Genomic DNA, 19,554 nt, shown 5'->3' on the forward strand with positions numbered 1-19,554 from the left:
AGAATAGCACCCCCATGGCCACCTCAGTATTTGCTTCTATTCTGATAAGCAGGAGATATGTCCCACTCTGAATAACTAGAAAGGACAGGGAAGGCACCACACACTCACACCTCTGTGGGGACTTCACACTGATGACGCTCCAGAGTCCGACTGCTGGCCAGGCGTTTATTCCAGGAGCAGTTCCCAAGGTGTCCTCCCTCCTCTCTCCCTGGCAACCAGCCTTGCCAAGACTTCCTGCTGCTGATTGTCAGGTCAGACACAGCAGCTCTCCATGACACTGGGGCCCCTGCTGGAAAACACAACCAACCCTGTGGGGTTTTCCATCTTAACCTTCAGGGAGAGAGAATCAAGCACAGGTCTAGGTCAGAACTTTGCCCTCATTCTTTTTTGAACGGTGGGATTACTAGAAATTTACACAGGGCTTTGGACATGTCCTCTAGCCTGTGTCTGCAGCCCAGAAACCTGACTGACGTTGTTTTCATATGCTTGTTTATCTGTTAGGAGAATATGTGCGGGTGCACACATGTGGAGGTCAGAGGACAAGTTTAGAGTAGTTCTCTCTTTTCATATGATCTAGAGATCAAACCCAAGTTGTCAGGCTTGATTAGCAAGTGCCTCTACCCACTAAGTCATCTAAGGTTTATTTTTAATTATGGGTGGGACGTGTATTCACATAAGTACATAAGTTCAGATCCTTGAGAAGGCCAGAGGTATCTGATCCTCTGAAACTAAAATTAGTTAAAAGATGCTTTTAGTGGCCCTACATGATGCTGGGAAGCAAACCTGGGTACTCTGCAAGAGAAGCATGTGCTTTGTACAGCTGACCTGTGTCTAAAGCCAGAGCTCTGCCTTCCTAGCCTTGGGGCTTTCCTGCTTTCCTGCTTTCTGCTTTCTAGTTCAGGCCCAACACAAGATGATAGATTCTCAGCTGCCTAACATTGTCAAGGCTTTCATCAGCATGACTGGATATAATTACATATGTCAGGAATTATTTGTTCCGAGCACAGTGGTCATTCTGATAAAGAAGTCACCACTGGAACTAAAACACAGTCCAAGAGCATTTAGTGTCCTCTCCCACATACATCCATGTACTGGAGCATTAGGGGCCTCTGCAGACTGTACTAGAATGAAAAGGGCTACACCTGGGCCAGCAAGGCGTCTCAGTGGGTAAAGGTGCCAAGCCTGGACACCTGGGTAGCATCTCTGGAACCCAAAGGTTGAATGAGAGACAACTCCTGCAGTTTGTCCTGTCCTCTACACATGCACCACAGCACATACGTGTGCGCGTACACACACAAACACACACACACACCTTGCCTTCATTTCTGTAGTGTGACTCTACTGATAGACTCAGGTTTTTTCCCCTTAGGACTGAGGGGCCTATTGAATGGCCCTCAGTCCCACCCTCTCAAGTAGCCACTGGAACATGACCGCCCTCTGGGTAAAGCAGGCACAAATGCAGCCAGGGAAGGGAAGGTGTCTTCAGCATGCTTAGCTCAGAGTCCCTTTCCTAAGGGAAAGCTAGCAGTGTGGCTGGCCCTGCATTTTTAAATGATTACAATTAGCACTGCTTATGGCTTAATTATATCCTTACTTCCAGTTTTTAGATTATAGAGCTTGTCAAATTTTCTGGCTTTCATACCAAAATAGTTCTGTCACTGTTGAATTCTCTGCATAAGCTGAGCTTTTCTGTGAGTAACTTCCTCACAGTAACTGTGAGTGCACATGGCATCGGCCTTGGGGCTGTTGTCTACATCTCTGGTTACCTCCTGACAGCTTGGAGTTCTGTGGGGGGACACTGGAATTTTAATCAGCTTGGAGCTAGGTATGGTGGTGCATGTCTTTAATCCCAGCACTTGGGAGGCAGAGACAGGCAGATCTTTGAGTTTAAGGCCAGCCTGAGTTCCAGGACAGCCAGGGCTACAGAGAGAAATCCTGCCTCAAAAAAGAAAGAGAAGAGAAGAGGAGGGGAAGGGGAAGGAGAAGAGGAAGAAAGGAAGGAAGGAACAGAAGAAGGGAGGAAAGAAAGAAAGAAAAAGAAAAGTGATCAGGCTGGAATCCATTTGAAAGTACGGAAGAGACTATTCCAGGAGAGCTGGCAATAATAGAAACCACCTGCCCTCAGATACAGACTACTCTGAAAACAGATGTCACCACTGAGAAGAGGAAGGATGAGGAAGGGACTGAACAGGAACCATGTGGTGACCGAATGTCATCATTTCGCAGGAGCCATGTGAATGCCAGGTTGCTCAAACCAGCACTTCTCCACTGGGCATTTGTGGTGAACTGGTGTTAGTTGTGGGTATTTCAGCATCCCTGGTTTCATATGCCTAATGCCAATAGCTCCAACCCACTTGCCAAATACTCTCTAGGGAGGCAGTCCCTCTTTTAAGAACCAATACCAAGAACAGGAGACTGTCCCATACCTGATGTCCAAGATACTGGCTTCCCTTCTATAATGGCTTTCTCTGCATCCCAACCCTGCTTTGTTATAAGTCCAAGTTTGTAGCCCTCCTCTCCCTCCTCATTCTTGCCATCCACGGAGCAACCTTTCTCAGGAAGTGCCATGGGGTGATTGCTACCTCCCCCCATGCTTCTACCTCCACCCCAAGACGGACTAAACAGTGCGAGCCCAGAGACTGATCTCCCCGGTTCTCTATGAGACCCTAGGTGTGTTGTTTACCCTCTCTGAGCCTATAATTCCTCCTCTGAAATAGGAATGACTTTATCAGAAGTCTCTCTCTGGTTGTTCTGAAATTAACCAGAATAAATGTGAAGGTAAGCAGAAGGTGGGTACATTGCTTAGTGGTAGAAACTCTGTTCTCAATCTCCAGCACAAACGATAATTTTATTTGGTGGCCTGTGTCCCTTGACTGTTATGGCAGTGAAGATAGTGTCGGCCATTGCATTACATACGGCTTTCCCCTCAGCTGAAGGGAGCAATGTGTCCCTCCCTCTCCTGTTGTTTTGCTGTTGTATTGCTGCCATTGGTCACTGGATGAGAAAGCAGTCAGTGTCAGGAACACACACTTGGAGTGAATGGAGCTTTCAGAGGCCCCGCTAACCACTGTTCTTTCTTGTCTTCCAGTTTTCCCCCAGTTGTACTTCCACATGATACACCAGAGAAGAAAGGTTCTTTCTCACACCGAAGAACACAAGAAGTTTGAGTAGTTCTCCACACCAAACCAAACTTTTCAATGATCAAAAAATGCTGCAGACTTTTTGAGTTCCCAGTAAGAACTATTTTTAAAATACTAAATACAAAATAAAAACCAAAATCCAGTGTCACACAGGCCTGGGATTTTATAAAAAATAAAAAGATTAAAAATGCAAAAGGCTGTTACATAAAGCATCCTAGCTGGTCCTTTCAGCATGCTCTGACCAGAAGTTGCCAGTTCCTATGATGGCGCTAGAAGGGGGTTAGCCTTTATCTCCTCCGTCCTCCATTCATCTGGCAGTACAGAGTGCACACCCAGTGCAGAGAGCTACAGTCTGAGGGGCAGTGCTCTGACTGACTGCCCGGCTTGCCCAGAAGCTAGGTTGAATCTGCAGTGTGGTTAGCCTTCCCCTTCTCAGAGTGCTTGACTGCATGCTGGAAACTGCTCTGGAATGCTCTGAAGTTCTGGCTAGGACCTAGCCCCACATATCTAGTGAATGAGTTACGAGACATTATGGCTATGAAGCTTTGGGTAGTGCCTGTAACCAGAAAACCACTAAAAGCCTTTCATTTGTTTTCGATTGAGTCATTACTGCCTGCTGCTGAGAGCCGTGCTTGAACTTAGTAAGTCTGTGTAAACTATAAAGACTCCTGCATGGGACTCTGCTTTAGTCAGATTCTAACAAGCCACGGTGCGAGGGAAGGCTCGCTGTCTGGGAGGTACTGAGTACCTTCCATGTACTTTTGCTCAGAGCGCAGATGTGTGCTGGCCAGCGAGATTCTTCCTGAGAGACTCACAGCCCCTCTCATCACACAGGAGGAGGAAATCTGTAATTAAGGGCACTCAGAAAGTGCTGCTGTACCACCATGGTCCACAGAAGGCATTCAGAAATAAGATTTATACTTAGTTTTTATTTTAATTTTTTACTCTTCTGTTTAGGTACCTTTCCTGATTGTGTTCCTGTGTAATTCTCATCCACATTGTAAGTCCAGAGACAACACATGTTCTAGGAAAAGCTAAAGGTAGTACTGTCTCCTCCACATGTCAGAGCAGCCACCAGCTGCTTTTGACTGGCCTGTCTGACAGTGTCCTCACAGCACTTCCTTGCTCACCTGTGTGTTTTAAGTCCCCTTAGGAAAGGTTTGGAGGAGACAGGCAAAGCTGAGGTCCTGCCCAGCCCACTGTTCTCACAGTGCACCCAGAAAACTCCTCTTTAAAAATAGAAAGCAAGGTTCGGATGAATGCCAGGCCCAAGTTTAGATGTGCACTCAGTTTTAAACAGTACCTTCTTAATAAGATCTCCACTTGCTTGCTTTTTCTTTCCTTTTTTTTGTTTATCTTTAAGACTTTAAAAATCTTGCCATTGTCATTTAGAATATAATTGTTCCAATCAGAATAATACAATGAAAACTACATTTTCAAATGCATATTTTCATAGGAGCTTGAAAAGCTAATGCAGGCAGGTGTGTAGTAAGTTATTGTCAAACTGAACATTAGAATTCTGTTTCAAGTCAGCTCTCTTGACTTGGCTGTGTTGTAATCAGAATCTATTCTGGTATTTAATAGACAAATATATAGGAAATAGTTTTTTAGCATTTTCTCCCTTTTTATTCCTCCAAACTGTATTTCTTCTGTGAAACAGAATCAACTTGGGTTTCAGCAGCCTTTTTACTGTATCTGAGATTGTTACCTGTGTTGGAATGCCGCAGAAGGTGGTGTGAGAGGCAGGTCATCCAGCCCGAGGGCTCCTGGGCCTGCCTCCTCACTGTTACATCTGCTTCCCTGGATGGCATCAGATTGAGCTGCAGCAGTGAGAATACAGTCAGCCAGTTCCCTCTCAGAAAGGATCTCAATCCAACGTCTACTTGACATGTGCTTTAAGATGCAGCAGACAGCACGGTGTCCTTCCGACACCTCTCCGGCAGCTGACTTTTAGGTCTTTTTCCTTTTTCATCCCTAACATGAATTAATTTTTCCTTGAGGTAACCATGCTCTTTAATAAACTGAGAACATCCAGCTTCCTCGGGTGTGACATCTAATTGGGTGTGAGTGAGGAAGGTACTTTTCAGTGGCTATTTTGTCAGAATTAGAGTCAGTCCAGCACCCACCAGACTGCAGGTCAGATCCCCAGGAGGCCCACTGTGGAAGGGACAGAGTCTTTGAAGAGCACAGTAGCCTTCTGTAGACTGGTGTTGTTAATCTGCATCATGCTGAGGCAGGGACCACAATCATCAAAGGCCCCATGGAGTCAGTCATGGAGTAAAGCACTGTCCTCTGGGACAGGAAAAGTCTCTAAAGCAAACTGAACAAGAGGATGGTATGGACCATGCCAGCCAGAGAGACAGATGAGGCAATCGTGCCTTGCCTTCCACTTGTGTTGGCTTTAATTCTATTAAAAGCCTGGCGTTGCTGAGGTCCAACCTGAAAAACATACTCAGTTCTGAGTTTCAGATAAACCATTATAAAACATCAAAATCAGTACACACTGCTCCTTTGAAATTTGGGTAAAAAAATTTTTATATATATATATATATATATATATATATATATATATATATATATTCATTTTGTATTTTTTCTATGTTGTGAAAACCAAAATTGTAATTTTATAAGTCTTTGATTCACTAAAATTATATAATTTAAATGTATTTTTTGTATATTTAGAAATAAGGAGCTCAAAAACTTACGCTAACTTTCTATGCATGCACTTGAAAGCTGTTTTTATCTGATGTTAATGTAGTAGTAAGTTATACTCATAAAACACTGATACATGTTGCATTCCAAAATAAATTGGTGTGTGCTCTGCCTGGGTCTGATCTGGAGCCATCGTGCAAGAGTGTGGAAACTCCCATTCCATTATGGACTCAGCTTGTTCTTTGATGATTTTCAAGCCTGTTTCTGATATTACTGGTTCTGTACTTAAAGGTGACATAGACTTTATTAAAATGTTTCTCTCCACCAGTTAGATTTCACACTCACCAAGGCAGGCTGCTGGCATGCCAACATGCTTACAACTCGAGCAGTCCCCTGCCCCTCAAGGAACCAAGAACTCTAAACCATTAGTCAGAAGAAGTTAAGAACCTTGGTCCCACAATGAGGTTTTTGTTTTGTTTGCTCCGGGCTGTTTCTTAGGGGCATTTCCTTTTCAGCTTTCTAACATTGCACTGCGCTCCAACTCAGCAGATAACTGTTTCCCAGCAGTGTCTGTCTTTCATGAAAACTACACATGGTGAAGTTCAAGTGCCTCGCTCTAAAAATGGCTCCAATTCCAGAACATTCCTGGGAGTTTTTCTCAATGTCAAACTTAAACATAAGTGTTGGAGGGACCTGGGTTAGAATGTCCCCAGCAGGGTCCCTTTGACCCTCTCACTCTGGATCCCAATTTCTTTTCCTAGAGAGGTCTCCATGAACAGGCTCATGAAGTCCCCTGTCTGCTTCCTCTCCTGTGCTTGCAGCAATACCTTGCTCCTGCCTAAATCTGTAGCCTTTCTCAGAGTTAACCACTGTTATTTCCTGAGAGCTCAGTAACATCCCAAAGGAGCCAGTCATCTCTCCCTGTCCCCAGCATGGCCGTTTGACTACACAAGACCCTTTGTTCTCACTTAGGAAGACTCTGACTCCGAGCAGCAAGTGGGAAAGCCAGTGGTCAAGGCTGCCTATGTACACAGCCTTTACAGTTTTAGCATGGTGGTGGGAGCTGGGTCTTTCTGGTGGCCACTGTCTACTTTGTGGCAATTGTGTGTATTATACAGACATGAGCCTTTGTCGTGGGAGAATTGTCTGGTGTAATTAGGAAGCCACCTGTTCACAGTGTTCCAGAAATTCCGCTGGGTTCTGTTCCTTTAACAAGAGTAAAAACCAGCATTGCAATTCATCATATTGTTATTTTTTTTAATCCCAGCCTTACAAGTAGCCTGGCTCATTGTCAAACCATTTGGTGGTGAAGAAACTGTTGTAAGTAACTATTACCAAAAATAGCCATACCTATTAACATTCCTCTCCGAGAGCCCTGAAGTTCTGTTTTTTTTAACCAACACTTTCTTTGAAAAATATGAGGGACTACTTCTTTTTTTTTTCTGTTTAGCTTGACACCCATGGTGTTATGTGGAAAAACTCTCCATACCAAAACTAACGACGTGTCCCACAAAAGGTACATCTCCCCAGTGATTCCCTGTGAGAGGTTTTGTGTTGAAGCACCTGGTGTCCGATTCATAAAACACCTTGTTCTCTGGAAGCTCCCTAATTCTAGAGCATGGACTCCTTTCCACAGCAGGACCTTCACATCTGTATGGCAGTGGGTGGATGGAATCCAGATGTTCTGCAGTTGCAGCCTGGTTGAACAGTCTGGAACGCCATTTCCTCCTCCACGTTGTGCTGAACAGTCCTTCCCACTAGGGGGCAGCACCTCCCAAGCATTGTGGGCTTCAGGAGCATTGGAAAACAGCTTCAGCCCAAGGATAGGATGGGGCAGAAAGGCACACAGATGAAAATTAGTCACGCATCTATTGTCCATATAAAGCAAAGACAGGTTTGGAGCACATTCTGGAGGCGTACAGAGAGAAAGCAGCTTGGGTGTACACACTGAGGGTCATGTTCTCTCCTTAGTGCCCTCCTGTCAAGGACTCTGCTCGCCAGAGCTTTGACGGGGGGTAGAGGGGCTGCAAGCAGGTGTTTGCACCACTCAGCAGCAGAGGCTGCATGTGATTATGCCCCGGGAGAGCCTTTCCCACTCTTGCTGTCTCTGGATATTTTTGGAGGGCAGTCTGGGCCATGAGAAAATGTCAGACCACCTTATAAGGCGGTGTCTGGACCCGAGAGTGCTGTCTGCAGCTTTGTTGGGTACACTGTGGACTTGAGTTAACTCGACTCTTGGACTGTGGGTTTTCTCACAGATACTCTGTCTATGCCATGAATTATTCTCTTTAACAGACTGTAGATCTGCCTCCAGAGAGAGCTGTTTAAGTGGCGACCATATTGAAGGTACCAAGCAGATCACCGGGAACTCCCGAAACCATGCTGTGTTTGTCATCCACAACAGTCCTGAGTGGCAGGAGTGTGGGTGTGGGTGGGTGGGCGGTTGGGGGGTGTCTGTGGTTTCAAACACTGAGACAAAACAAAAGTTTTCTCCTGTTTGCCTTTCACTCTATGAATGTAGAATCTCCAAGAGGGGGTGCTGTGCCAGACTTTCCAAACCCGTTTTTCCCCCAAGGCTTCCTTGAACACACCTTGAAAATCATGACTGGATGGCAGCTTTCCCCAACCAGGGGGTAGCCACCCCTTCTGGGGGATGATGAGAGGGGCTCAGCCTGAAATCCAGGAAGCATACTGCTTTGGTTTCTATGTGGATCGATGTTTTAGAGAAACCCCCTCATTGAAATAAGTAAATGGATCCTCAGGTTAGTGACGCTCGTGTGCTCAGCCCCAGATGGAGTGTGTCAGTTGCTGTTTTCCAGTGGGTGTAAAAGGCATCACTGTCAAACATGAATCTGTTTCAGAGATAGGGATCAGCAGCTCCAAGCCAAGTTCAGTTCCCCCGTGCCTCAGTATCCTCAGGGCTGGCTGCCTGCCCCGGCGTGTGCTTAAAAACTCCATCCTCTAAATCCTTGGGATATTATCTCTGATGTCAGGTAGGCCAGGCATGATGCTCACACCTGTAAGCCCAGCATTTAGGAGGCTGAAGCAATGGATTCCTTTGATGAGGATAACCTGAGCTATAGAATGAGACCTTGCCTGGGGGCAGGGATGGGTGAGGCTATCAGCAGCAAACCCTCCAGTTTTTGCTACCAAAATTCTAAAGCTGATTTGGGAACATGCCTTTGCTCCTGTCAGCCTTTACCCAGGACTCATCTCTCCCTTGTGCTTTCGACAGTCCAAGTCTCTCAGGACTTGCTCTGAGCTCTGGCCTCCCCAGCTCTCCCCGTCCCCTGCTTCTCTTCCTCTCCTGTCATGCTGTGCCACAGACAGGATTCTCTCAAGATTACTAGTGGTCTTTGGGTTATGAGACACAGGGCACACTCTTTAGTCTTTGTCTTAGGGCTGGGCACCCCACAGTCTTGATCTTAGAAACCATGATAGGTTTTGGAGTAGACAGGGAGGTTCAACAATGGCTGATGCTAGCCCAGAACTCTTGGTTTCTTCTCAGTGCATTTCCCAGAATCCATGGAGAGTAAACCAAAAAGTGTCATGGCTAATCTTTCCAGGGTGGAGTCCCTCTAGGATGTAGGGAGGTGGGGAGGAAGCCTCAAAGCATTCCTTCTTAAGCCAATGAGAAGTGGCCACATAGATTAAAGGAAATGATGAGACCTTCCAGACTTACCTTAAATCCCATTCCTCTCTTCCCTCTAGCACTAGCACTGTGAGGGAAAACATGGAGCACCTGTCCCCCCCCCACCCCCCCATGCCTGGCACCAGCCTGGCCTTAGCAGTTGGAGGGCTAGGTCAGGAAGGACAAGGCAGTTTCCAAGGAGAGCTAGAGAGAGCGAGCCCTACTCTCTCCACTTAAGCCTGGAAGAGTCCACAGAGATCACATCCCCGTTCACCGACCTCTTAAGGCCCATCAGCTCCACTTGCTCCCATAGCAAATCTAACTCCATCAGAACCATGAGACTCAGCATTAAGATCAGCATCCCTCTTCCTTGGGGAGGGGCAACGATGTGCTGTAGGAGATTAAAAGGAATCTTCTTGGGAACCAGCATCCTCCCTTCCACTGGCAGCCATCTTGTGGCACTGTTTACTCTTGTGCTTTAGCCTGGGCTGTTCTTCTCCTGTTTTCTAGGCCATTGTTTTCTGCCTTCTTCCTAACTCAGTTTCTCATACACTTGGCATGCCTCAAGAATAATTCACAGCACTTACTAGAATCCACCCTGGGCTGCCCCTAGACCCATTGAACAATGGTCTGCAATGCTGATACCTGAGGTCCCATTTTTTTGCTCACTCCCATATTCGGTTGTATTTGTAGGGCCATATGGAGAAGTCTTACAGTGTGTATCCACAACCTGCTTGTGGAAGTTAGGACAACCAGGGTAATCATTCCTTTCCTTGCCCCTTGTGGGTTCTGGGGATTAAACTCGGGCTGTCCTGATTGGCAGCCAGTGCCTTTGCCTGATACGCCATCTCCCTGGCTGGCCTATAGAGAACTTTTGAAGAACATTGTAGGACTCCTGGGCTTGGAGCGTCTGTCTCAGCTTCACTTCTCACTCTAACCCAAGGACTCTGGCCAGCAGGGCCAGACAGATCTGGCCTGTGGACATGTTCTGTTGGACACTTGCCATCTTTTGGCTTTTTTTTTTTTTTTAATTGAATCAATTGCCAACAACTTAAAACTGAAAGACACCGTTTAGTCTTCTAAAATAATAAAAAAGGCGAGACATCGGTTGCGGGCATTCCCCATGAGGCCTTGGAACACCCAGGGAGGACTTCCCCTGATGAATCTGATGCTAGGGAAGGGAGCAAGCTCACAATCCAGTGCTGTCTGTGTAAAGCCGGCAGTTTACCCTGGCCGCCAGGTCCTGGAGCACAGTGGAGCCGGTACTAAGACGGAGAACGTCTCAGCCTTTGAGCTCTGTCTGTATGATGCTCTAATCTCCACCAGGAATCCATAACCATCCTTGCCCTTCCAAACTGAAACTGCTCTTTTTCCCTCACCTGACACAAACCTTCATCCTCCACAGCCCTCCTCCCTGGCTGTCCTTCCCCGCCTCTGAATGGCCTCCGTCAGCCACACACAAGGCAGGCCCAAGAACCATCTCTCTTCTGGGTCCTCACCCATCCTTACTTTACTCAGTTGTTAAATCCTGTTGATGTTACCTCCTGTGGATCCACTGAGTCTGTCTGCTTCCCTCCTTCCTCCTCCCTTCATCTTGGTCTAAGCCACCAATGATGCTGTCCGGACCACTCCCTCTCAATAAGAAGAGAGTAGAGGCCTCAGAGCTGCCACTTTGTTCCCGTCACCACCATTTCCCACGGGGCTTCTTAAAAATGCAGGTACGTCCCTGTGACTGATGCTGATAAGGTGAAGAGCAGACCCCTGAACACAGCCAGGAACCTCCTGTGACCTGTGCCCCCTTCTCTTCCCAGCACCTCTGTTTCCCACATTCCAGAAGCCTAGCACTGTTCCCATGTTCCATTCTCACCTGGCCTGTTATCCCACAATCCCTCCACTGGGATGATGTTCACTCTCTCTACCTAGATAACCCCTTTCCATCCTCAGCTGTTGGCTATGGCCTTGCCCCTTGAAGTACCTTCCCAGGTCCAAGACCAGTGCTGGCGCGTCTCCCAGGCACCCCACAATGGCAAAGTTGCCAGGATGAAACTTGAAACCGAAGATCCAGTATAATTTGAAATCAGATAAACGGTGGGTGTTCTGGCGTGTCTCCTGCCGGGTGTTTAGTTTGTAAATTACACAAGCATGCCTATTTCAGATCACTGACCCCACCACTGTCTCTCTTCGCCTTCCTGTGAAGATTGCAGGCTGTCTGATGGAGGACCCTCCCTGGCCTGTGTTGCATTGTCATTGCCCACCAGCTTGGCAGACAGGCTGATGTAAAGATGTTTTGACTGAAATCAGGTTCTAGATTCTGGGAAGAAACTGAGAAAGGCAGTGTGTTACAGACCCCCAGGCCCCAACGCTCACAATTCTTTCCCTCCACCGTGCTGCTTCCCCAACCCTGTTCCTGGGTTGAAGGAGGAATCTTCATTCAACATGAATGACGTGGGCAGCCTCTCAGAAATCCAGAAACCTAGTTGGTGACTTGTACGCATAGTCCCAGGTCTTTTTAGCCTAGAAGTCCAACAGCCTGGGCATATAGTACAATGTTGTCTCAGAGAAATAAAGAAAGCAGGCTGGAGAGATGGCTCAGCGGTTAAGAGCACAGGCTGTTCTTGAGGAGAATTTGCGTTTGGTTCCCAGAACACACATGGCAGCTAACAACCTAATGTGACCCCAGTCACACAATGCAGTGTCCTCTTCTGGCCCCTGCTAGCACCAGGCACACATGTATTGCCCATGCATATGTGCAGGCAAACACATACAAATAAACATTGTTTTAAAATTTAAAGAAAGGTGTAGGGAGGCGATTCAGTTGGTGAAGTGTTTGCCGTACAAGGATGGGGATGGGAACTCCAGCACCCATCTTAAAAACAAAACAAAATAAAACAACAACAGCAAATCAGGCCCAGTGGAGTTCCCTATAATCTCAGTTCAGGGGAGGCATAGACAGGCTCCCTAGGCCGCACTGGCGCTGAATTAGACAGCTCCTGGTTCAATGAAAGACCTCATCTCAAAAGAAAAAAAGAAAAAGGAAAAGAAAATGAAGGACAGTTGAGGAGAACACCCCATGTCAACCTCTGGCCATGCACACACGTATATACAAAATTAAGATGTAAAATCAATTCATGGAAGCTGGCTGCTGAGAGACTAGTACTGCCCCTCTTCTCCCCACCCTCATGCCAAAGGCTCCTTTCAATGAACTCCCTGAGAAGCTCAGTGAATGCTTTGGAGGGTGGGGTCCTGAGAGGGTGGAACCTCCTGGATCCTGGGCTACAGTGCCCTGCTTGACCGCCTTCAGGCTGAGCTTAAAGCTTTCCCCAACTTGGGCGGGGGGGGGGGGGGGGGGGAGAAGGCTTGTTCCTCCCGAATTCACCAATAGCAAGCTGCTAGCAGCCGGGAGTCTTCCACAGGACTCCTTAAGGCCCAGGGTCACTTCTCTGCAGCACTGAGAAGCAGCACCTGTCCCCAGGGCTGGGCCTAGCCAAGTGGAATGCTCAGGGGTGCAGAGGTATGCACCCCCAGGAGGATCTCATAGCACCATGGAAGCTTTGGCATGTTTCTGTGTCGGAGCAGTTTCCCTGGCTCCAGACATCCATACTGATGGGGATTGCCTGCCAGTGACTTGGGCATTTCACCTTATAGATGCAGACAAGAGTCCCTCCCATCCACTCCATGGAAGGCTGCTCCCTAAGCCCCTAGCCCACCGCAGACCTGAGGGAACTGTGATGTCAGAGCTGGAAGATGCCTCACTCAGTCTGCTTTGTCACCTCCAGCTTCTACTTATGTAGAGATGGGAATGGTGCCAAAAAGAGAAAGGAGTGTGGCTCATTTAGTGACAAAATTGCTTTTCCCCCTCACCCTGCTTGCCACAGCCTGTGGGACAGTGGGCACATCTGGGTATGCCAAGCAGAGGTGTTCTGCTTCTCAGGGACCCAAGCGTCTGAGCAAGGCAGGAGACTCAGCTGCCTGGGGGCTTGGGGCGGAGAGGGGAGTCCACGTGTGCTCCTTTCTGAAGTGTGTAGAATGTGTGGGTCACAACCACTTTAGGGGGTCGAGTGATCCTTTCACAGGGGTCCCCCAAGATCATTGTAAAACACAGATATTTGCAATTCATAACTATCAAAATTACAATTATGAAGTAGCTGTAAAAAACAATTTTACGGTTGGGGACCACCACAACATGAACTACATTAAAGAGTCACACCATTAGGAAGGCTGAGAACCACTGTTGTAGAAAGAGACCACCCTTCCAGACCCTCCCTGGGGAGAGCATTGTGTGCCTCTCAGGCCTTGCTGGGGCTCTAGTCACTTTATTCTGTCTATAAGGTGAGATGCCCAAGCCACTGGCAGGTAATGCCCATCTATACCCTTGCTGGAAGGCAGAGAGGCTTTGGGGGCCTGATTAGAACACCACCCACATCTGGAAGCTCAGGAGATGCAGCCATCTCTGTGCCCACCAGCCCAGGAAAAGCTGCAGGTGACAAGAAGAACAATGTCTGCTGTAACCCCTTACAGACCTTCCTAGGAGCTTCATGGTGGTACAGCTTCCCCTGAACCTGTGAGATTCTCCAGAGGCCCAATCAGCACTCAGTCAGGAAAAGAAGTCTCCAGTCTTCTTCCGAGTCAGCCTCAGAACCTCACCCCCTCCCCCACTGGAGAATCGGAACATGGGGTACTCAGACTCTTGTCAGAAATCTCCATCCCAAGCCAGGCAGCTGTTTGGCTTGGCTGATATATTTAGAAAAGTCAGACTCTGGTGGCTCCCTGCTCTCTTCCAAAGTGTGAACTGCACCCATCACATGGAAATGTGATTCACTTCTGAGCTGCTTCCCACCACCTCCGAGCATCCTCCTCTCCCTGCCGCTCATCCCCACTGCGTCCTCATCACCTCCCTCTGCTCTGAAGTCTGAAGTCTCTGGCTGATGGAAAGCATCCTTGGCCAGCATCCCTCTTGTGTTTGGAGGTGCCTAGGCATTGTTTTAACTCTGAAAACTCTCATTTTTCTATACACACATGTGCACACGTGCACACACACACACACACACACACACACAGAGAGAGAGAGAGAGAGAGAGAGAGAGAGAGAGAGAGAGAGAGAGAGAGAGCTCTCCTATGTTCTTTAGGAGCCCTGCATTAACTCCCCAGCAAGGCTGAGACCCTCATATGAACAAGTATGTCAAAGCTTAAAAGAACCTTCTGCCTGCCAGCAGCTTTTATTTTTTCCCCTAATATATTTTAGTTGTCTTTTTTTTTTCATTTTAAAATTATGAGAGATCTCCTTTTAAAAATTAATTTCCTGCTTCTCTTGAAGAAAGATGTGGGGTTCCTGTCACTCCAGGCCCTGCTCCTTCACTTCACGGTGCCTCCCTGGGGAATGGGTTAGAGACCTGTCATTTTGAGAGAAGGGTCCCTCGGTCACCTCATCACACCTCTATGTTCATGTGTCTCCTGGCTGGCTCTGGAGGTTTGGGGGACAGAAATCCCACACATCCTGGGCCTTTTATGGCAGCAGGTAATGAGAACATTACCTGAGGGCCGGCCTGCTTTCCTCATGGCTTGTTTCTCATTCTCTATGTCCCGCAGTCTCCTGAGCGTCTCCCCCTTTCTGCTCCTCACACCCTGCTCCAGCACACTGTATTATTGCTGTTCTATTTCAGCCCAGAGCCAACCTCCCCAACCCAGCCTGGTTCCTTGGAGAGTGCAGTGTGGTACCTTGGAGTCAGGCCTCTCTTGCCTCTTTCTTCAATCTCTTACACATAAAATGGAGACCAAAAAAAAAAAAAAAAAAAAAAAAAAAAAAAAAAATGCTGGCTATCTGTGAGGATTGGCTTGAAGTTAGTTAGCTCACTGATAGCCAAGGATGTTTGCACTTGCCTCAGGGAATTGCTGATCGAAGTCCATGGTCTCATGCAGGTCCTGAGCAAGCTCTATGCTTCCTAACCCAGGTTCCAGGAAACAGCTCCTATACACAGGCTTGCTCTTGGAAGAGCCAAGAAGGGACAATGTGTCTTAGCTACTGTTCTATTGTTGTGAAGAGACACCATGACCAAGGCAACTCTTAGGAGAGGAAACATTTAATCGGGGTTTGCTTACAGTTCTAGAAGCTTAGCCATTATCGTGACAGGGAGCACAGTGACAGAAAAGCATGGAGAAGTAGCTAAGAGCTGTTCTTAGCAGTAGGCCAAGAGAGAATGCTGCATCCAGCTCTGCAGGCAGCCGGAAGAAACACTGGCCTGGCTTGAAACCTCAAAGCCCAGCCCCACTGTCACACAAGGCTATACCACCTAACCCTTTTCATAGTGCCACTCCCTGATGTCTATACATTCAAGTATTTGAGCCCATGGGGCCATTCTTTTTGTTTGTTTGTTTGTTTGTTTGTTTGTTTTTTGTTGCTGTTTTTTCGAGACAGGGTTTCTCTGTGTAGTCCTGGCTGTCCTGGAACTCACTTTGTAGACCAGGCTGGCCTCCAGCTCAGAAATCCGCCTGCCTCTGCCTCCTAAGTGCTGGGATTAAAGGCGTGCACCACCACCGCCCAGCTCCATGGGGCCATTCTTATTCAAACCACCACACCATGCCTCTGACTGACTCTTGAGAGCAAAAACCTCATTTTGTGAGAAGTTTCCCTGGAGGCTGATAGAGGTTGGTCAGGCCTAGGGAGCCATCCATCAAAAGGCCAGACTAATTCCTCTAGCCCTAAAGGGCCTTCTCAGACTCCCCTGGCCAGAGGAGGACACAGATGGAGCTGGCCTGAGAGAAAGGAAAGCCATGCTACCAGGCTGAGGAGATGGACTGGCGGTTAAGTATTTACTCCTCTTGCAGGATTCAATTCCCAGCGCCCATATGGCAGCTCACAATTGTAACTCCAGTTTAAGGGGATCTGACACCCTCTGCTGGCCTTCATTGGTACCAGATACACACACGGTGCACAGACATACATGCATGAAGGGCACCCACAAACGCAAAATAAAAAAAATAAGTAAGACTATCACCAGGTCCCTCAAGGTGGGCTAGGTTGAGCAAGACTCTGGTTCAAGGGGCCTCTTCCCAACCACAAACTATAATCTTAGTGTCAACATGAGAAGGTCAGGAATAAAGCATCTTACAGGATCCCAACTACAAGGATATGAGTGGGGGCTGGGGATGTATCTCCATCTCCAGACTGCTTGCCTAGCATGCACAAGGCCCCAGGTTTGATCCTCAGCATAAACTAGTCATGGTAGCACACGCCTGTAGTCAATACTACACTCCAGGAGTAGAAACACAAGGGTCGGAAGTTCAAGAGCATCCTAGCTATATGGCAAGTTTGAAGCCAGCCTGGGCTATCTGAGACCCTATCCCAGAAAATAAACAAAAAGCTCTCCTTCCCCAGAAAGGCCTTGGTCTCCTCATTAAAGCTTGTTTTATGGGTCAAAGGAAGACCTAAGAGCCCCTTCCATGGGCTCCCATTCCAAATACAGAAAGATTCCCCATGTACAGCCCTCGGGCACAGAGAAGCCCAAGGAGCACCATGCTACTGTCTAGCCCTTGCTATGTCAAGCTCTGTATGTGTTCCTATATTAATAGATCCCATGTCAGTTGACACAAGACAACTCCCACAGGCAGGCCCAGTAGCTAATCTCCCAGGTGATTCTAGATTCTATAAGTCCAGCTTAACTAGAATGACTTAGCTAGCTCTCCCAACAGCCTACAAAGTCAGTTCTGTCAGACCCCCCATTCTACAGATGAGGACACTGAGGCACAGAAAGGTTAGAACCTACCCAAAGTTGGGAGTTTTGTGAGTGGTAGAGCCAAGTCTTCTAGAACCAGTGTCTTTTGTGAGTTCACTAACCGGGCTGTGTTTACACATGGCTGCAAACCCCAAAGTGAGCTCCCAGACCCACTCGTGACATCTTGAATGATTTCTGGCTACAGTGGTCACCAATACCTATCAGCGATAGCACGGCCCAAACAACAAAGGCATCAGTAAGTGCTTGAGCAGGAGGAAGCTGCCCCTTTGGGCTTCAAGTGGAGCTCTTGATAACACAGAGAAGGCAAAAATCTCAAGAACAAACCTTCCTGTGTTACCCGTGAGAACCATGGAGCCCCCACGTCAGCTCCACAAGGCATCCAAGTTCCCTGGCTCATCCCTGTTTGATCTTCTTGTTTAGCCCTTACCCCAGAGGAAGGAACTTGAGTTCTGGATGTAGCTGCTTTTTTTTGTATTTGTAGCTGGAATACCAGTTGGGGGGGGGGGGGGGGCCGGGCTACCGGGGTCACTACACACTCCATATTTTAAGATGCAAAAATAAACTTTCAGTCATTAATGATAATTATAGACTTCCATGGTAGCTAGTGTTCATTGTCCACTTAACAGGATCTAGAATCACCTGGGAGATTAGCTACTGGGCCTGCCTGTGGGAGTTGTCTTCTGTCAACTGACATGGGAAGACCCATCTTAATTATAGGCGGGACCATTCCCAGGGCAGGGAAGTCTGGACTGCATGAAGTGGAGAAGGCAAGCTGAGCTCTAGCACACACACAGACACACACAGACACAGACACAGACACACACACACACACAGAGAGAGAGAGAGAGAGAGAGAGAGAGAGAGAGAGAGAGAGAGAGAGAGAGAGAGAGAGAGATTGATTCTGCCCTCTGCTCCCTGACGCTGGAAGTGATATGGCCGACTGCTTCCTGCTCCTGCTGCCTGACTTCCCCGCCATGATGAACTGTGCCTTGAACTGTGAACCCAAATTAGCCCTTTCTCCCCTAAGTTGCTTTTGTCAGAGAACTTTGTAACAGCAACAGAGACAAAGGTTGAACCACCTTGTTCCCAAACATACTTATCCCCCCTTTTTTTGTGAAAGATACATTTGAGATCCCTGCCCATAGTCCCCTGACACTGTGACCTTATATATGCTATTTTTTTCCTCTAAATACATACCTGTGATGGAAGTTATTTTATAAATCAGACACAGTAAGAGTTCAACAAAAATAACCTAGTAATAAAGAAATGTTGTGACAATGTAACTGTAATAAAAGTGCCAGTGTCCTTGTTCTTATGCCCTGGAGCCACTGCTAAGTAAAATAAGTGCTACTTTAGTGCAGCTTCTTGAAAGTCTATCTGATTAGTTAGATGCCCATGGATACGTTATGGGAGGGTAGTACAGACAGGGAGGACACACTGCTCAAAGGGAGAGGGGCTCATAATCTGAGCAAGACGGAAAGAGCAGGGCACAAGATTTCAACTTGCTATCATGAATAAGTACAATTTAAAAAGCAGCTAGACCTGGAGGCACCAGCCTGTAATCCCAGCTCTTCAGAACTCAGAGGCAGGAGGATCAAAATTTCAAAGTATGCCTGGCCTACTTCCTTCTCAAAATAGAAAGTGAAAGGGACCAGAAGTATCTCAGTGGTAGAGCACTTGCCTAATATACGGAAGGCTCTGCGTTCTATCCCCCAGGGTGACAACAAGCTGCACACACACACACACACACAACCAAACTCACAAAGTGTTTATTTCTATAATTTTCTATTTATTATTTTTAGATTGCTGTTGACCACAGGTCAATGAAACCACAGAGGAAACGCTAACATGGGGAGGTAGAGAGAAAAACGTCAGATGAGGGGAAGCATGGAAGTCACAGCTGCAGATACTGACACTTAGGTCTCGGACATATCTCTTGGCATAGGACACAGTATAGACTCTCCCCTCGATTTATTCTTCTACAAACTTGGGACCAGAACACCTGTCACGCCGTGTCCGTGAGGATGCATGGGTAGCAGTACACACACAGCCCTCAGTACCTGCCATATAAGAGCTCAACAATGTTATTTCTTGCTTCCTCACCTTAAAAGATGTAACTAACTAAAAGCTGGTCCCAGTGGTCTCTGCATGCCTTCTCTCCCACAAGCAAGAGGGACTGTCTACACATCCCCAACTATCCACACGCTTACTCAGTGCCGTAGAAGACTTCCGGCATTATCTGGTGCTGTTGCAATGAGCTGGAACCCGGCTGTTTTCCTCTATCAGCCTGCGGGCTCCTGTAGATCAACAACAGAACGGTATTTATATTTTTTCTTTTTAAAAATGCTTCTAAAAATACGTATTTTGTTTTGATTTATATGTACGTGTCTGTGTGCCACAG

At 47.3% G+C, this 19,554-nt stretch overlaps 1 protein-coding gene across 1 annotated transcript in view; it reads left to right on the forward strand.

Moving 5' to 3' along the window:
* The window catches only part of Hacd2 (3-hydroxyacyl-CoA dehydratase 2), an 86,867-nt gene extending 83,579 nt beyond the window's left edge, over positions 1 to 3,288 (forward strand). The window contains exon 7 of the mRNA XM_034515403.2: positions 3,089 to 3,288. Within this exon, the coding sequence (XP_034371294.1) occupies positions 3,089 to 3,171 (83 nt within the window). The 3' untranslated portion in view covers positions 3,172 to 3,288. The remainder of the gene's footprint in view (positions 1 to 3,088) is intronic.
* The last annotated feature ends 16,266 nt before the right edge of the window (positions 3,289 to 19,554 follow it).

Source organism: Arvicanthis niloticus, chromosome 12 (assembly GCF_011762505.2).
Source record: "Arvicanthis niloticus isolate mArvNil1 chromosome 12, mArvNil1.pat.X, whole genome shotgun sequence".
Taxonomy (NCBI): domain Eukaryota; kingdom Metazoa; phylum Chordata; class Mammalia; order Rodentia; family Muridae; genus Arvicanthis; species Arvicanthis niloticus.